This window comes from Lolium perenne, chromosome 6, assembly GCF_019359855.2.
Source record: "Lolium perenne isolate Kyuss_39 chromosome 6, Kyuss_2.0, whole genome shotgun sequence".
NCBI lineage: Eukaryota > Viridiplantae > Streptophyta > Magnoliopsida > Poales > Poaceae > Lolium > Lolium perenne.
Window position 1 is genome coordinate 39,843,183 of NC_067249.2, and position 15,106 is coordinate 39,858,288.

The window sequence follows — 15,106 nt, forward strand, 5'->3', positions numbered from 1 at the left end:
GGACCGCTGGCTATAGGGCGCCAGGGTGGTGGACCACGCTCCCAACTTGGTGGCCATGATCCCGGCCCGGAAGGCCAAGGTCCGCTCGGTCAAGGACGGCCTAGCCGGTGAGTGGCTGCGGGATTGCGGACCTGACCTGAGTCCCGCTGCGGTGGCAGAGTTCTTTCACCTGTGGGGCATCCTTGCCGGTTACACGCTGGTACCTGAGCAAGAGGACGTCTTTGTGTGGCGCTGGTCGACGGACCGGTTGTTCTCCGTGAAGTCGGCTTACTCTGCTTTCTTCGCTGGGACAGTGGTGGCATCGATTGCTTCGGAGATTTGGCGTTCGAGGGCGCCGTATAGCTGCAAGTTCTTCGCTTGGTTGGTGTCCCGCAACAGGTGTTGGACGGCGGACAGGCTTCAGCGGCGCGGCTTGCCGAGGCCGGCTGCTTGCCCCCTTTGCGACCAGGAGCAGGAGACGCTCCAGCACCTCCTGCTTGGTTGCGTGGTTGCTCGTGAGGTATGGGCTTGGGTGCTTGCACGTTGGGGCAAGCTGGAGTGGATGCCTGGCGTGGACACGGAGGTTGTACCCTGGTGGACCTCGCTTAGTTGCACCAATTCTGTGAGGAGGGATACGTGGACGGCTATCATTTTGGTTTTCTGGTGTATTTGGAGGCATCGGAACGAGGTGGTGTTCAATGGCGCCACCCCGGCAGCGGCGGCCATTAGGCATAGGATTAGGGAGGAGTACCAGAGATGGCGTGTAGCTAGGCTGTTCCGCTCGGAATCCTTTGGATTTCCTGAGCCTTTTCCTTTCTCGTGGAGAGATGGAGATTAGGCTCTCGTTCAGAAGGGGAGCTGCCACCCCTTGTTGGCAGTGATACACGTGGCTCGGGCTTTCTTGCCCTTTCTTCTATATGATTAGTACACCTTCCAGGGTGTATTCTCGAAAAAAAATAGAATCCTCATGTTACTCGAATTTTAATTGTTATTGTAGCAGCCACCGCCTCTCCTTTTATCCAACAGATTATGGCTAGTGGTGCTTCATGCTTGCATGTTACATCATACATTTCTCCTTAGTCATTCATATACCTGAAAATTCAGCATTCTCATCAACTTCCTAGTGTCAATGCTCAACAAGCACATGAAATTTCTGATGTATAGTAGACTCAATAATGTGGAACACAAGTTACCGGAGCATAATACATGATGTTATGAAAGTTATGTTCTGTATTTTGTTTTCCTCGGGAAGTCTATTATCATTCTATTATTGAAGTGATGGAAAAAAGGGGAGAGATTTAGTGACTTCTGTGACATATAATATTTTTTCAGCGAGGACTTCAATGACACATGAGGATTCCAATTCAAGTTCAAATTAGATCAGTGAGAAGGGGATGGACACAGGCCTGACAGGAACATGGTAAATGTCGGCATTCTTTTCTGCATGGGTTAAATGCTGCCAATTAAGGTTTTATAGAGATCACGGAGCATCTGCTTAATTCATGCGACGTTGTAGCACCATCTCTCTGTTTGATAGATTTCATGTATATTTCTCCTTTTTTCCTCTATATATATTGTGTGCTGGAGAATATCGATACTGGTTTGGTGTTAGATGTCAAATGGATCAAGCTTGAGGGTTTCGTCTTGTTTTGCCGATTTTATTCTATGAATGCTCCAGACTCTTTAATTAGGTAAATCTGTTAACTTTGTTGGCGGAGCTCTAAAATCTCAATCTCATGTGAGTGTGCTAGATTGCAGATTACTCATGTGTCCTTGGCAATTTTGCATCCCAGATAAACATTCATCACTCTTTGCATCTATGGAAATAAATACTGAGCAAATAAATAATTAGTTACATATTCTATGAAAACAATGTGCTTACACGCTGTTGACACTCGCTAATCACTTCCCTCTGATTCAAGATACCAAGTTTACTGGGCTGGAGCCACTTCCATGGTCTTTCTGAACTGAGAAACACTTAAGATCACATCATGGTTTGGGGATGGTGAAAATTACAAGAGTTTAGCCAAAATATCTGACGAAGATTATTTGGTCATATAGGACTCCTACTACAAAGAAAGCACCAAAGGCAATCACAAAGATGGCCTCAGTGCTAATATCTTTTGTCGAGACAATGGAGACTGGACCTGCTTCTGTTGAACCACAATGGTTAACAATCATAGGGCCACACAATTTTGGGTTTCCATCAAAGCTAGAACCCGGAAATGTGCTGAGCTGGCCCGTGGTTGGAATAGGGCCTTCTAGGTCATTATTATAAATGCTGAATTTGGAAAGAAAGTGCAGATCGTTTAGTGTGTTTGGAATTGTACCAGTGAGATGATTGCTGGAAAAATCAAGCACCTGCAGATTCTTGAGGGCACATAGTGATTGTGGGATACCTCCAGATAATTTGTTGTAGCTCAAATTTAGTGACAGAAGTGTTTGCAACTTACCGATACCTTTGGGGATCTCACCAGAAAAGTTATTCATGCCTAGATTCAACACTTTTGGAAAAGCGCCAGGTCTGAGGTACTGGAGCGATGGTATCTTATCGTAAGCAGGAAGCTCAAAGACATTTGGTGCAATCTTGTCTGATCTTAGCATTGGCATATCCATTAGGGCTGATGGAATTGTCCCTGTAAGGCTGTTGTTTGATATGTCTAGACAGAAGAGGAAGTTTAGGCTGCTGATCCAGTCAGGTATAGGTTCAGTGAGTCGATTGTTGAGCAAAAATATCATCCTTAAATTTGTTAGCTTTGATAACCAGTGAGGAATGTGTCCAGACAATGAACAATCATTTAATCCCAGAACCTGAAGATTCTCAAAACCATCAATAGTGTAATCATCTGGCATGGTCTCGTGCATGAAGTTGAACCCAAGAAAAAGGGTTGTGAGACTCCTGGAAGTACTAAGGATTTGAAGTGCTCTTGTTATATTTGTAAGAGAACTGTTAACAAGTGATAAGAACGAGAGAGACTTCAGATTGCCTATTTTTTCTGATAGTTGACCATGGAATTGGTTGTGGGATAGCCGTAGTGCAGTCAGCTTGCTGCAGGAGTATATGCTCTCTGGAATGTTGCCGGTGAAGTTATTGTATAGAAGATCTAATTTCTTTAGATTGGGCAGGTTTGAGAAGTTAACCTTGGTTAGCTCTCCGCTGAAGTAGTTGCTCTTGAGGTCAATTGTTATGAGATCTATGCAGTTGCTCAGACCTGATGGGAGCTCCCCTGACATGTTATTGTGGTCCAAATGCAGCTCCTGCAGTTTTGTCAGCTCACCTATTGATTCTGGAATGTTGCTGTTGAGCCCATTTCCTCCAAGATCAAGCGTGACCAGATTGGTAAGCTTCATTATGCCATTGAGTGGCCCTTCCAAATGATTGTCAGGTAAAGAGAGGTGCTCTAATGAGGTAACATTAAAGAGCTCATCCGGAAGAATCCCACTAAGTTGGTTGTGGCCAGCACTGAGCAATGTCATCTTGGAGCAATTGCTGAGCCCTGGAGGGATATTTCCACTGAATTTGTTAAAACTCAGATCAAGCATGGCAAAATACGGCGCGCTAACGCATGGTGTAGTTGGTATCTGCCCAGTAAAACTGTTGGTGCTAGCATTAAGGACGACCAGGCTCTTCGTCACTTCCCATGTTGTGGATGGAAACCTTCCTGTAAACAAGTTGCTTGAGATGTCCAGTACCTGCAGAGGCTGTGCAGGGGTTGAAGATGGCAGCTCAATCAGGTCTCCTGTCAGGCGGTTGAAGCTGACGTCAAGGACAATGATGCTGCTGGACTGCACCAATTCAAGCGGTAAGCCACCAGACAGCAAATTGTGGGACAGGTTGAGTCGCAGCAAGGCGGTAAGGTTGCCTAGAAATGGCGAGATGGAGCCTTGAAGGCGTCGAGAAGCCATAGAAACATCAGTAACCTTTCTGTCTTGGTTGCAGGTGATCCCTTCCCACGTGCAGCAGTCAGTGTTTCTCCGCCATGACACAGCGAGGCCAAGCTCGGCCAGGATCTGGAGAAGGGAGTCCCTCTCCTGGTGTGTGCAGGAATCGATGGGAGAAACCAACGAGATCAGCAGCACTAGCGCAAGGCCAAGGGAAGGCATGTGAAATTTCTTGGTGTACTTGCTGTATGAAAAATGGAGTGGTTTCATGGTATTGTGATGAAACAAAGAATAGAAACGGGATGCTTAAGTTGTGCACTGACTGGGTAAAGCACTCGTAGTATAAATAAATAAAGAGCAGGAGAAAGAGGCTGTCTATTTTGGTTCAAGTAAACTGTAAACACCACGTGCTGAACTGGTGGCAGCGGTAGTCTGACTCGGTCAGCAGCGGCTAAGCAGTTCAGTTGAATTCTTGTATTGGCCATGTGCGTCGTATGGTGATCCTTCAGTTGTGTAGAAAGATCTTGTTTGAATTTTTGGGTGACGTCGTTTTACTTCTGAGCTCTTTGATGGTACCCCTGAGTGAACATAGATCCTCCATTTTGTGTCATCCAACACATTAGGTTCAAAAGTACCTCAAATCCAATTAACATGGAATACTATCACCGTCCCCTAATTATGGAGTACTGGGTACCCTAAAAATGCCCATCAGATTATACATATTTGATATTGTGCACGTTGATATTTTTGTAGTATCTGTAGTGCATAATTTTACATGTCAAGGCGCATAAATTTACGTGTTAAGGTGCGTGTTTGGTATCCTAGACGATTTTTTACCCTCTGCGAGCAGCTTTGAGGGGCACAGCCCATCCGAAACGAAGCGAGCTCTGGGCCATACTCTACACTTCGTTCGGTGGCTTGGTGAAATTATATCTAGGTGCCACTTTGTTTGGCGCTCTCACCTCACCTCTTGTCCACAAGGTAAGAGCATCTCCAGCCGCGTCCCTAAACAGCGTCGGTGACGATTTTTCTTTGTGTCGTTTTTGGGGGACGTCGCTCTCCAGCCGCGTCCTCCAAACGCGACCCTAAATTTTTTTCTATACGGTATTCGAAAACACTTATTATATTTATTAAACATATCATACAAATAAATATGTTTGCTAAAATTGTTTTCAAATTAAAATACAACAAACAATAAAACAACTAAACAAATATAATAAGTGAGGCTAGATCAAGATGCCGTCGCATTTGCTGATAATCCTTTGACCCTTCACATATGCTCAACGAGATCATTTTGAAGCTGCTCGTGGACATTGCTGTCACGGATCTCTGCGTGCATGGCGAGGAAATTAACAAAATCTGCAGACACCTTATGATCAACCTCCACAAGAGGGTCCTGACACTCATAGGGACTAACATGTCTCCTGACCTTATTCTTGCGGTCATCCTCGATGACCATGTTGTGCATGATCACACAAGCCTGCATCACCTTCCACATTTGGTCGCGAGACCAGCTTACAGCAGGGTACCAAACAATAGAAAATTAAGCTTGAAGCACACCAAATGCCCGCTCGACATCCTTCCTGCAAGCCTCATGTCGCGAAGCAAAGTGGAAATTCTTCTGACATGATGGAGCCGGGATTGTTTTGACAAAAGTCGCCATTTTGGATATATATCATCGGCTAGATAATAGCCTTTGGTATATTGGTGGCCATTGATCTCATAGTTGCATGGTGGAGCATGACCTTTCACTAGTTTGTTGTACACCGAAGACCGCTGCAACACGTTGATGTCATTGTGTGATCCCGCCATGCCAAAGAAAAATACCAAATCCACAGGTCATAATTTGTCACAGCTTCAAGCACCACACTGCAATATCCATGACGCCCTTTGTATATATCTTGCTAAGCAAACGGGCAGTTCTTCCATGATCAGTGCATGTAATCGATGCTACCAAGCATCCCAGGGAATCCTCTCGCAGCATTTTGTGCCATGATCCTTGCAGTCTTTTCTTCAGTTGGCCCTCTCAAGTAGTATTTGCCAAACTTTCTCACCATATCTCGGCAAAACTTGTACATGCACTCAATGGTAGTAGACTCACTAATGTGAAGGTAGTTGTATTTTGTATCGGCAGGTGCTCCGTATGCAAGCATCCTCATGGCGGCGGTGCACTTCTGAATCGACGAGAACCCGACAATGCCAACAGCGTCATGCTTCAGCTTGAAGTAGGAGTCAAACTCTCGAACGTTGTGGAGGATATTCATGAACAAACCCTTGCTCATCCTATACCGGCGCCGAAAATTGTCGGCATGTGTTGCTTCATCTGCGAAGTAATCGTTGTGCAGCATGGTATGCCCCTCCATCCTCTGCCATGGCTTCAACTTCTTTCTACACGCCTTTGAACCTCCGCGGCACGGCCTCTTCCACTTCTCCACCTCGGCGTCAAGCATGTTTTGGAGGGACGCGATGATCGACAAATGCTTCCAAATGTCGTCATCGAAGGCTTGCTCTTCCTCCAACAGTCGGACAATCATCTCATCGTCGCTATCCATGCCTGAAGGAAAAAAATGGTTAAAAATTCAGCTGCAGCAGAGGAGGCAACGAACAAAGACCTATCGCGCCTACCAGACAAGGGGTCGAACACCTTCTGTGCGTGGAGGATGGACGGATTTGCCGGCGTGTTATGGGGCGCATTGGTGGCGAAAAGGACGACGAGGGAGCCAGCCGCCATGACGGTGCCCAACTCAGAGAAGATTTGTCGTTGAGACGACCGGCAAATCGAGCGGCGGCGAAGGGTGGGAGGGGAGGCACGACGAGAAATAAAAGGCGGGAACCAAGCGGTTCTGGATGTGGTCGCCGACAGGTGGGATCCTGCCTCGCTTCTCGCTCTGTCCGGCATGCCCGGAGCGTCCCTGTGGAGCGGAGATAGGCTCGGGGCGCTGAGCGGGGATGGGCTCGGTGCGCCAAACACTGTATTGGGCCGCGCTGGACAGAAGGAGGCTTTAGGGCGCGCGACTGGGTCCAAAAATATGTCCGGCGCGCACCAAAATCCTTTGGAGGACGCGACTGGAGATGCTCCAACATTAACTGTCACCTACCACAATCATCACTAGGGCGCCGTCCACGAAGCTGGACACAACCACGACGACATGTGGAAATAACACAATGCCACCACCGCCGACGAGGGAGGCTACCACCATGGATTACCACCTTTCACTTCTCATCAACACGTCATCATCACGAAGTCGTACACAAGGTCTATCACGACAGTGTGTGGAAATAGCACCATGCCGCCGCGAATGATGAGGGTGGTTACCACCTCTAACCTACCATCACCATGCTACCGTCCACGAAGCTAGGCAGAAGGCCTACCACGATGACTCGCGGAAATACCACCATGCCGCCGACGATGATGGTGGCCACATCGGTTACCATTATGAATTACCACCATTAAACGACCAACATGGTGAAGAAACGGTGGAATGATGAACAAGATGATCAAGAGGGCAAGCGAGACGTTGAGCAACACGTTATAGTACAAGCAAAATGAACTCTCACATGCGGACAAGTTACACTAACGAGTTGTTTATTTTATTTACACGTCTACCTCCACCGAAGCGAAAACTTACAACAAGAGAGTTGTGTGGAATGGTGACGTGAAACTACTTCTCAAAGAAAAATTCGTAGACTGTGTGCTAAAAATCTGATAAATTCGCTCAAAAATGTTGTGAACATGGACATAAAATTTATGATTTACGAATAACGAATCTCGAAACATATTATCAGAATGGAATGCATCCACGCGCATATTTTTCATGCAGGGCTTATCTTGATTCGAAACATGGTTGTGTTGATTAGAAGAGAGTGGATGAAGGAGGTTACGGAGAGTGAGCGGAAGCAAATGTTTGCATCGGTAGATGACACAAGAGGAGGTGAGACGGGTGTGGCACTAGGAAAATGGTTGATTTGGCACTAGCTACTAGGGCAAGCCATGTTTTAAGAGTTGTGTTGGCAATAACGCGGAGAGCCCTCCACGCAACCAATCGGCTAAATTCTTCTTTACTGGGTTTGGCTGGAGGGCATGTGACCCACCAAACGCGTCCAGCTATGTTAATTAAGGTGAAAGTTTACTCCCTCCGTCTTGGTTTATAAGGTATACGCGTATCCCTAGATCCTCAGTTTAATAAATATAATATAAACTATATAATTCAAAAAAAAATATTATTAGAAATTAAAATATTTAAACTTTAAAAAAATTACTTTGTGCGTAGTTGAATACTTATATACATTGGTCAAATTTGTGACATAGAGATATGTACATGACCTATAAAGCAAGAACGGAGGGAGTAGTTGAATACTTCTGTGGTTAGTATGTATAGATGCACTTCAATTTATTTCAAGTCTCTGTACCAATATCTGTCATTGATGAGTGTAGACGTGTTTGCATTTTTCTTGAAGCATATCATCTGAGTTTCATAAAACCACCATGCTTAACTAACATTTTCACTAACGCAGTGTGCCCCAGCTATACCGTGTCTATTTGAGCCCAAGACGTTGAGTCAAGGAAGATGTGTGGCATTTTTCGATAAAGGATGCTTTATTACTTTAATAAGCAATTACATCCAGCCTCTGCATAACCAGAATGCACACAGCCGTTTTGTTGTCTCAAGTCCAAAAGGATAAATAATAAAAACTAGGCGAGATACATATCGGAACGATGAATCATATAACGCCTAAAGTCTAGGTGCACTGGTAGAAAAAAGGGCTTCGGTTGCGGTTCGCAACTGCCATTGGTCGCGGTTGCGCAACCGCGACCAATTAAGCGCGACTAAAGCCCCCGCAGTCCGTCGGGGCGGAGGACCTTTAGTCGCGGTTCTCCTGGCCAACCACGACTAAAGGCCGCCGCAGGTTTAGGGTTTTAGCCCCTCCCCCCTAAACCTGGTTTCTTTTTAATTTGTATTGTTTTATTTCTTTTGGGTTTTAATTTTGAAGGAGTTTCACATATTCTACGATACTACATACATGCATATGAATGTACAATTTCAAACAAATTTGAAATTAGAACCAAAAAGAATTCAAGAGGAATATACAATATATATTCAATATCGAATGACCATATACAATTTTGAACAAGTTTCCATACATAATTTAGTGCATATGAAGTTCTACGTCCTCTACATAGTGTTCTCCTCTAGGATCGATGACTTCCCTCGCAAACCATCCAGCTAGTTCCTCTTGAAGTGGTCGGAAGCGAGCTTCTGGACTAAGCGTCTTCCGGAGGTTATTCCTCTTGATGTTGTTCTCAGACGGCTGCCGCTCAGTGGTGTATCTCCGGATCCTCTCACAAACATAGTATCCACATAGATTGGTCCCCGGTGGCTGAATATCCCCAGTCCCAGACACTGCCCTTTTAAATTGTAGCTCTTTTTTGAATTCACCGACCTTTTCATCTACGAACCGTCTCCAAACCCTACGAGGCAAAGAAAATTAAATGAACAAGAGAGTTATTAATTAGTTACTTGATATTAGGAAATGAACGAAATAGGCCGATCGATATAGAGCGCAAATGAATGAAAATAATTACTTTTGCATCATTTTTCTCATGTCGGCCCAAAGCGCCGGATCCATATTCAGAGAGTCGTGGACGAGAACTGTGGATGTGTGAAATTGAATTACTAGCAGAATCCAGTGGAACCTGCGGACACGATACATGCACATTCATGCATAACTCATCGATTAGCCACATACCATGCATGGAGTAAACAAAAGAGAATGTGCTCAAGACAGAAACACTCACCCAAAATGGTAAAGAAATAGAATATCACTTTTGAGTTCCTGTTTTCTAAGAAACTGCCACAGGTCTTCCTCCACGTCGGCGGGGTGGTGTTCTAACATATATGAATTAACGATGTGTTGGTCAATGAACCCAACATCATATATATATATATATATATAGAGAAACTCTATTAGATACCCTGGTACAGAATAAGTAATTCTGCACCCGGGTCGTACGAACCGAGCCGGCCTGAAGCCTCCTCCTGGTGCGGCTCAACGACACCCATCACCTTATGTCATGCTGACATCATGATGGACTCCGCCTGCTGTAATTTCTAAAAAAATATTACGTTGGAGGTTTTCTCTATCGTGGGCATCGGGAGGCCTAATCCCCACTCGCCGCGGTTATTCTTTGCCAGTCCGGCAGTCCCCAAGCTCCCCCACGCGCTCCTCTCCTCCAGCTCCTCAGATCCGGCGACCTCCGGCTCCTCGCCGCCGCCACGGAAATTCGGCGCCTCCGCGCCCTTTATCGACCCATGGAGACCGGGTTCATTTCCTTCCTGCCCCTCCTTCGACGGCTGTCCCGAATTTCAGGCGTCGCGCGTGGCCGGAGCTGAGGACGCGTTCCTCTCCGTCTCCCATGTCCCGCTCGCGCGCGCGGCATGCCTTTGTAAAGCCCGTCGTCGCCGTGTCCCTGGCAAGCCCGTTGTCCCCGTGCCCGCTCTTCACCATCCTCGGCGCCATATCCGCAAAAGGTTAGTATTCCTCACCTCTGGGAAAAATACGCGGGTGGCGTACCAGGCCACGAGATCCAGCTTGCTGTATCCTCTCATCAGCAGGATGTGAGTTTCGGGTAGCTAGCACTACGTTTCCTTAGCTTGAACAACCTGCAAAACAATCATGCTCTGACTACTATATTTATTTAGAATATTGCAATATCATCAATCGATCCATTGGACAGCAGTTTAGATAATTAGTAGTAACTTGTCTGTTTTTTCAGCGAGACCTGAATGCTATGGGAATATCATCAGTTCTGTAATTGCCCTGCAGGATCAGCGGTTCTTTAATTTAGACACCACAATATAATCGATTATGTAGGATTGTTTCAAGATTGATCTTTAGGTACAGATAATGTAATTGCAGTTGCCTATATACAGTTTCTAGAGCCTTTGTTGTCCTTTTTGTTGGATACTAGCAATAATTAATTATTAGCCGTGAATTGTTCTTCCAGTGAAAATAGAGTGATAATTTGCAAGTGGCATGATTAGGAGTAGATTATTTGTATACATACATGCATGCATGGTCTCCACACCTTGAAACCAATTTTATTTTCCAAACATGAAAGCCAGTCTGCCTTCATGTCACCCGTTTTCCCCTCTAGGTTTCTAGTCGAGGGCGTCCTGCAGCGAGCAGTGCAGGAAATTGACATATGGCGGCGAGCGGATGCATGTCCGTAAGCGAGTGGGTGAGCGGCGAGCGGGTGCATGTCCGGCAACGAGCGGGCGAGCGGCGGTCGGAATCGGAGGTCAGGCGTGTGGCGGGAGGGCTCTGCACCAACCGTGTCCTCGTCAACGTCGTGATTGGCCGGCCGACGGTGCTTCCGGTGGTATCGGCTTCCTTGTCGGGCAGCACACCAGGTGGTGACTGCAGGCGGCGCAGCGTCGTGGTCGGGCAGCGCAACAGATTATTTTTGCCGGCGGCGCTGCGGGTGGGCCAGCGACCTCAGCTCTTCTGTGGTTAGTTTCACGCCAGGGAGTGGTAATCTCTGTTTCGCTGGATATCAGGAACAAATAGAAAAGATCTCTCTCCAGTTCAGACCTACAGCTGCACTGAGTCCTGCTATCGATCTTGTTTGGTCTTCCCCTACAGATGTTCCTATACTCCTCAGGTTTGGCACTTTATTTTGGTCTAAATGTTCATTGTTAAGAAAAATAGGAGATTGCATCATTACCTTCTGCCTTTTTGGGGTTCAGGAATACGCGCATTGTTCAAGACAACTTGTAAGCATTTGTATAATTTATTGTTGAAGACATAATGCTCTTACTGCAACCAAACGCTGGCTCGTAGTGTGCCTTGGATTTATTCTTTTGTTGATACCAAATAACTTATGACAAGCTATGCAGTCTTTCGTGTAAAAGTTAAAGAACTGGTTGGCTCACTTTGTTTGCATGTCACCAGTGTGTAATTTCTGATCCATCATGAAATAGATTGTTATTTTCCTCTTATTGTAGCGTGGACCTTAGCATATTCACTTGTTTGTTTATCCAAATCCAAGCTCTGTAATCATATTTCAGCCGCCAAGCCAAGGTAGATCCTGATAGCCACTCAAGCATACTATGGTCTATGTAGTTTTCTTAGAATTACTATCTTTAGTTTTGGTGCAACTTAGATCTCTTCTATCTTTTTTTTAGGAACAATGTGTTTGGGAGATACAAATTTGTCATGTCCACTCCATTTATAAGCATTTGGCTAATTTGTTGCAGGTTGATATTATAACGATATCTTTGATAGCAATACTGTCGCGTAATAAGCGTTGGCTTTGTCTCTTCATACATGCCAAATAAGTAATGACTAGCTATTTGGCTTCACATGGAAGTTTTAAAATGTTATGAAAAAGTTACTCACATACAGCAAAAGAAAATGATATGCTTACAAAGCACATCAATGCCCCTAATGTTATTTCAGCTGTATCTGGTCTTTGGAAATGGGTATATGTACAAATAAGAAGTATGCGTTTGGGTAAATCCTTCTGTTAGTAAATCTTTTACCTCTTTCTGTTTGGCATGCATCTCAGTTTTTATGATTTTCCTGTCATTATACATGACTTTTGTTATGCATAAATACCTCTCAACTTTTCAGATGCCTAGTTATGGTATTGTCATTTGCATGAAAATTGATGATAGTGTGAATGGAAAATTCATGGAAGTTTGTGTGATATGTTAGTTGCTTGCTTCGAGCTTTGACCATGTTCCTAGCCTAGTAGATTTTGCCTTGTAGACATATATAGACCAAGTATGCCAAATGTATTTTAAATATGGCAAAATCGTGTGGAGCTTATTTCAGTTTCCTGGCCTAGAATAGGTGACATTCTAGGATTTTTAAGGGGTAATTTCTTTGACTCCAATCTGAAACATGACAGAACCCTAAATGGCCGCATAATACATTCTTCTTGCACCTGATGCTACATGGGTCATATATTTCTTCTATGTTAGCCCCTAGTCAATTTCTAGTCCAATTCATGAGTGCCAGCTTGGTGATGATACCTTTTGTTATTCAGAAATATACGTTTATCAGTTGCTTCTCGTGTGACATAACTTTGTTATTTGGAAGTGATTATCACCTTTTCAGCTTTAGTTGTAATATTTTCGTATGCTTGAAAATAGATTAGTGTGATCTGTTAGTTTCTTTTGCGTCCACCTTTGATCGTATTATTACTTATTAGTCTATCAGATTTTGCATTTACGGACCGGGACAGCTTCAGTATCACAAATGTATTTTTGATCTGGCAAAATTACCGTGAGGATATTCCAGTAGCTGGCCTTTGAACATAGATGACATTGTTGATTTATTAATCTATTATTTTCCATCCTCCATTCTCAAATATGACAGAATTCTAAATGGTTGCAGGATATTGGCACAGCTTATTCTTTTGCTCATTTTTGTTCGTGTAGAGATCCAGGTGAGGCTGCACCATATCACCTCTCTCCAGTTCCGTGCATCCTTACAAATCTATCAATTCATTTATTTAGCATTAGATGCTTATGAATTAGTTCGATTCTGGTCTGACTAGCTTTTGAATCTTGTTATATATACTGGTGATAGTGTGACAATTGCCATTCCTTTTCTCTTTGCTGATCCAATTTTTTCCAAAGGATTTCTATGGTTGCAAATTATGTCCAGCTTCTTGATTCCTATGGTAATTCTCTGCCCATTTTTCAGGAGAGACGGCAATGTTCAAAAAATTAAGTTGAACTGGGGATGTGTCTTACTCCTAGGTACACAATGAAATGTAGAGCTACACCGCATGTTGTGGTCTTCAGGGTCGGGCTGACTAGTACGATGACATCAACCAGTGGCGGAGCCAGGATTCAAAAGTTGTGTTGTCAAGCTTTGAGAATGTGAAGATTTTTTTTTATAACACACATTTTTTATTTTTTTGGTAAAGACATAACACACTCATGTAGACAAACTGAACAAGAGAACAAAAAAAAACAAGATCACAAAAGAAAGAGAAATCTTAGATTTGTACTGCCGCTAAAATGGTATAAAACTTTATACGAAATCTTGATTATATTCTACGCAATTAGCACCCTCGATTTCCGTGTTTTTCTTTAACCAAGAAATACTTCAAATATATCATGATTTCGTATAAAATTTGCATCGTAAAAAAGTATTTTTCAATATGAATACAGCGATACTAATTGCGTAAAATATAATCCAGATTTTGTTGCTCATTTTTTTAGTCAAAGTTTATGTTAAAATACGTTTGTGCCGTATTCATCGAAAAGGAGCTAGTAGAACCAGAGCGTCAGCCTGCTCATTCCCATAGCGTCACGATCAATTAGGCTTGCAGATTAATTTGGGGATTTAGATGAATTGGAAGTTTAGAAGCTAGTATAAAGGAGATCTCATCCTTCCATTCATGCCAAAGCCACCGCATACGAAGAGCCGAAGCAATTTTTGTGAGGTTGAGGATTCCAAGTCCTCCATAAACTTTAGGCTTGCACACCATTTCCCAATTAACCTTGCATTTTCCTCTGATAACCTTTTCACAAGCCGCCCATAGAAAGGCTCTTCTAATGCTATCAATCTTCATGAGGACCTCAATCGGGACATTTAGGACGGTGATGTAGTAGATGGCAATGCTAGTGAGAACCGACTTTACAAGGGTTGCGCGGCCGGCCATAGTGGTATGCTTCCTAATCCAAGGGATAAGCTTGGCCGCCACCTTATCTTCTAAAGGTTGGAAGTGGATTCTCTTAAGTCTTGTAACCGACAATGGAAGCCCAAGGTTTTTCATTGGGAAGGTCGTGCGGGATGCGGGGAAAGATTGGAGGATGTGGTCAAGGTCTAGCCCCGCGCATCTAATAGGAGCCACTTGACTTTTTGTGCAATTGGTAACAAGTCCGGTGACATCACCAAATTGAAGTAAGGTAGAAGCTAGGAAGTCGATGTCATCCTTATTTGGGGCCATAAAAATGGCGGCATCATCGGCATAGAGGGAAGTGCGAATCATAGGTGTCCTTCCACGGAGCCTTTGCATATGCCCTTGGTCGGTGGCCTTGCGGAGGATATGATGAAGAGGGTCAATTGCCAAGACAAAGAGAAGTGGCGACAACCGGTCCCCTTGCCTTAGCCATCTCCCATGCTTAATTGGGTCGCCGGCAATACCATTGAGGAGAACTCTTGAAGAAGAAGAGGATAGGAGGGCGGCAATCCAATCACGAAATTTACTTGGGAATCCGAAATG

At 44.4% G+C, this 15,106-nt stretch overlaps 1 protein-coding gene across 1 annotated transcript; it reads right to left on the reverse strand.

Annotated features, from left to right (window-relative positions):
- Positions 1-1,060: 1,060 nt before the first annotated feature.
- On the reverse strand, positions 1,061-4,180 carry LOC127308283 (receptor-like protein 2). Its single transcript, XM_051339063.2, has one exon. It carries the CDS (start codon positions 4,129-4,131, stop codon positions 2,002-2,004), a length of 2,130 nt encoding a protein of 709 aa, XP_051195023.1. The 5' UTR covers positions 4,132-4,180; the 3' UTR covers positions 1,061-2,001.
- Positions 4,181-15,106: the final 10,926 nt, after the last annotated feature.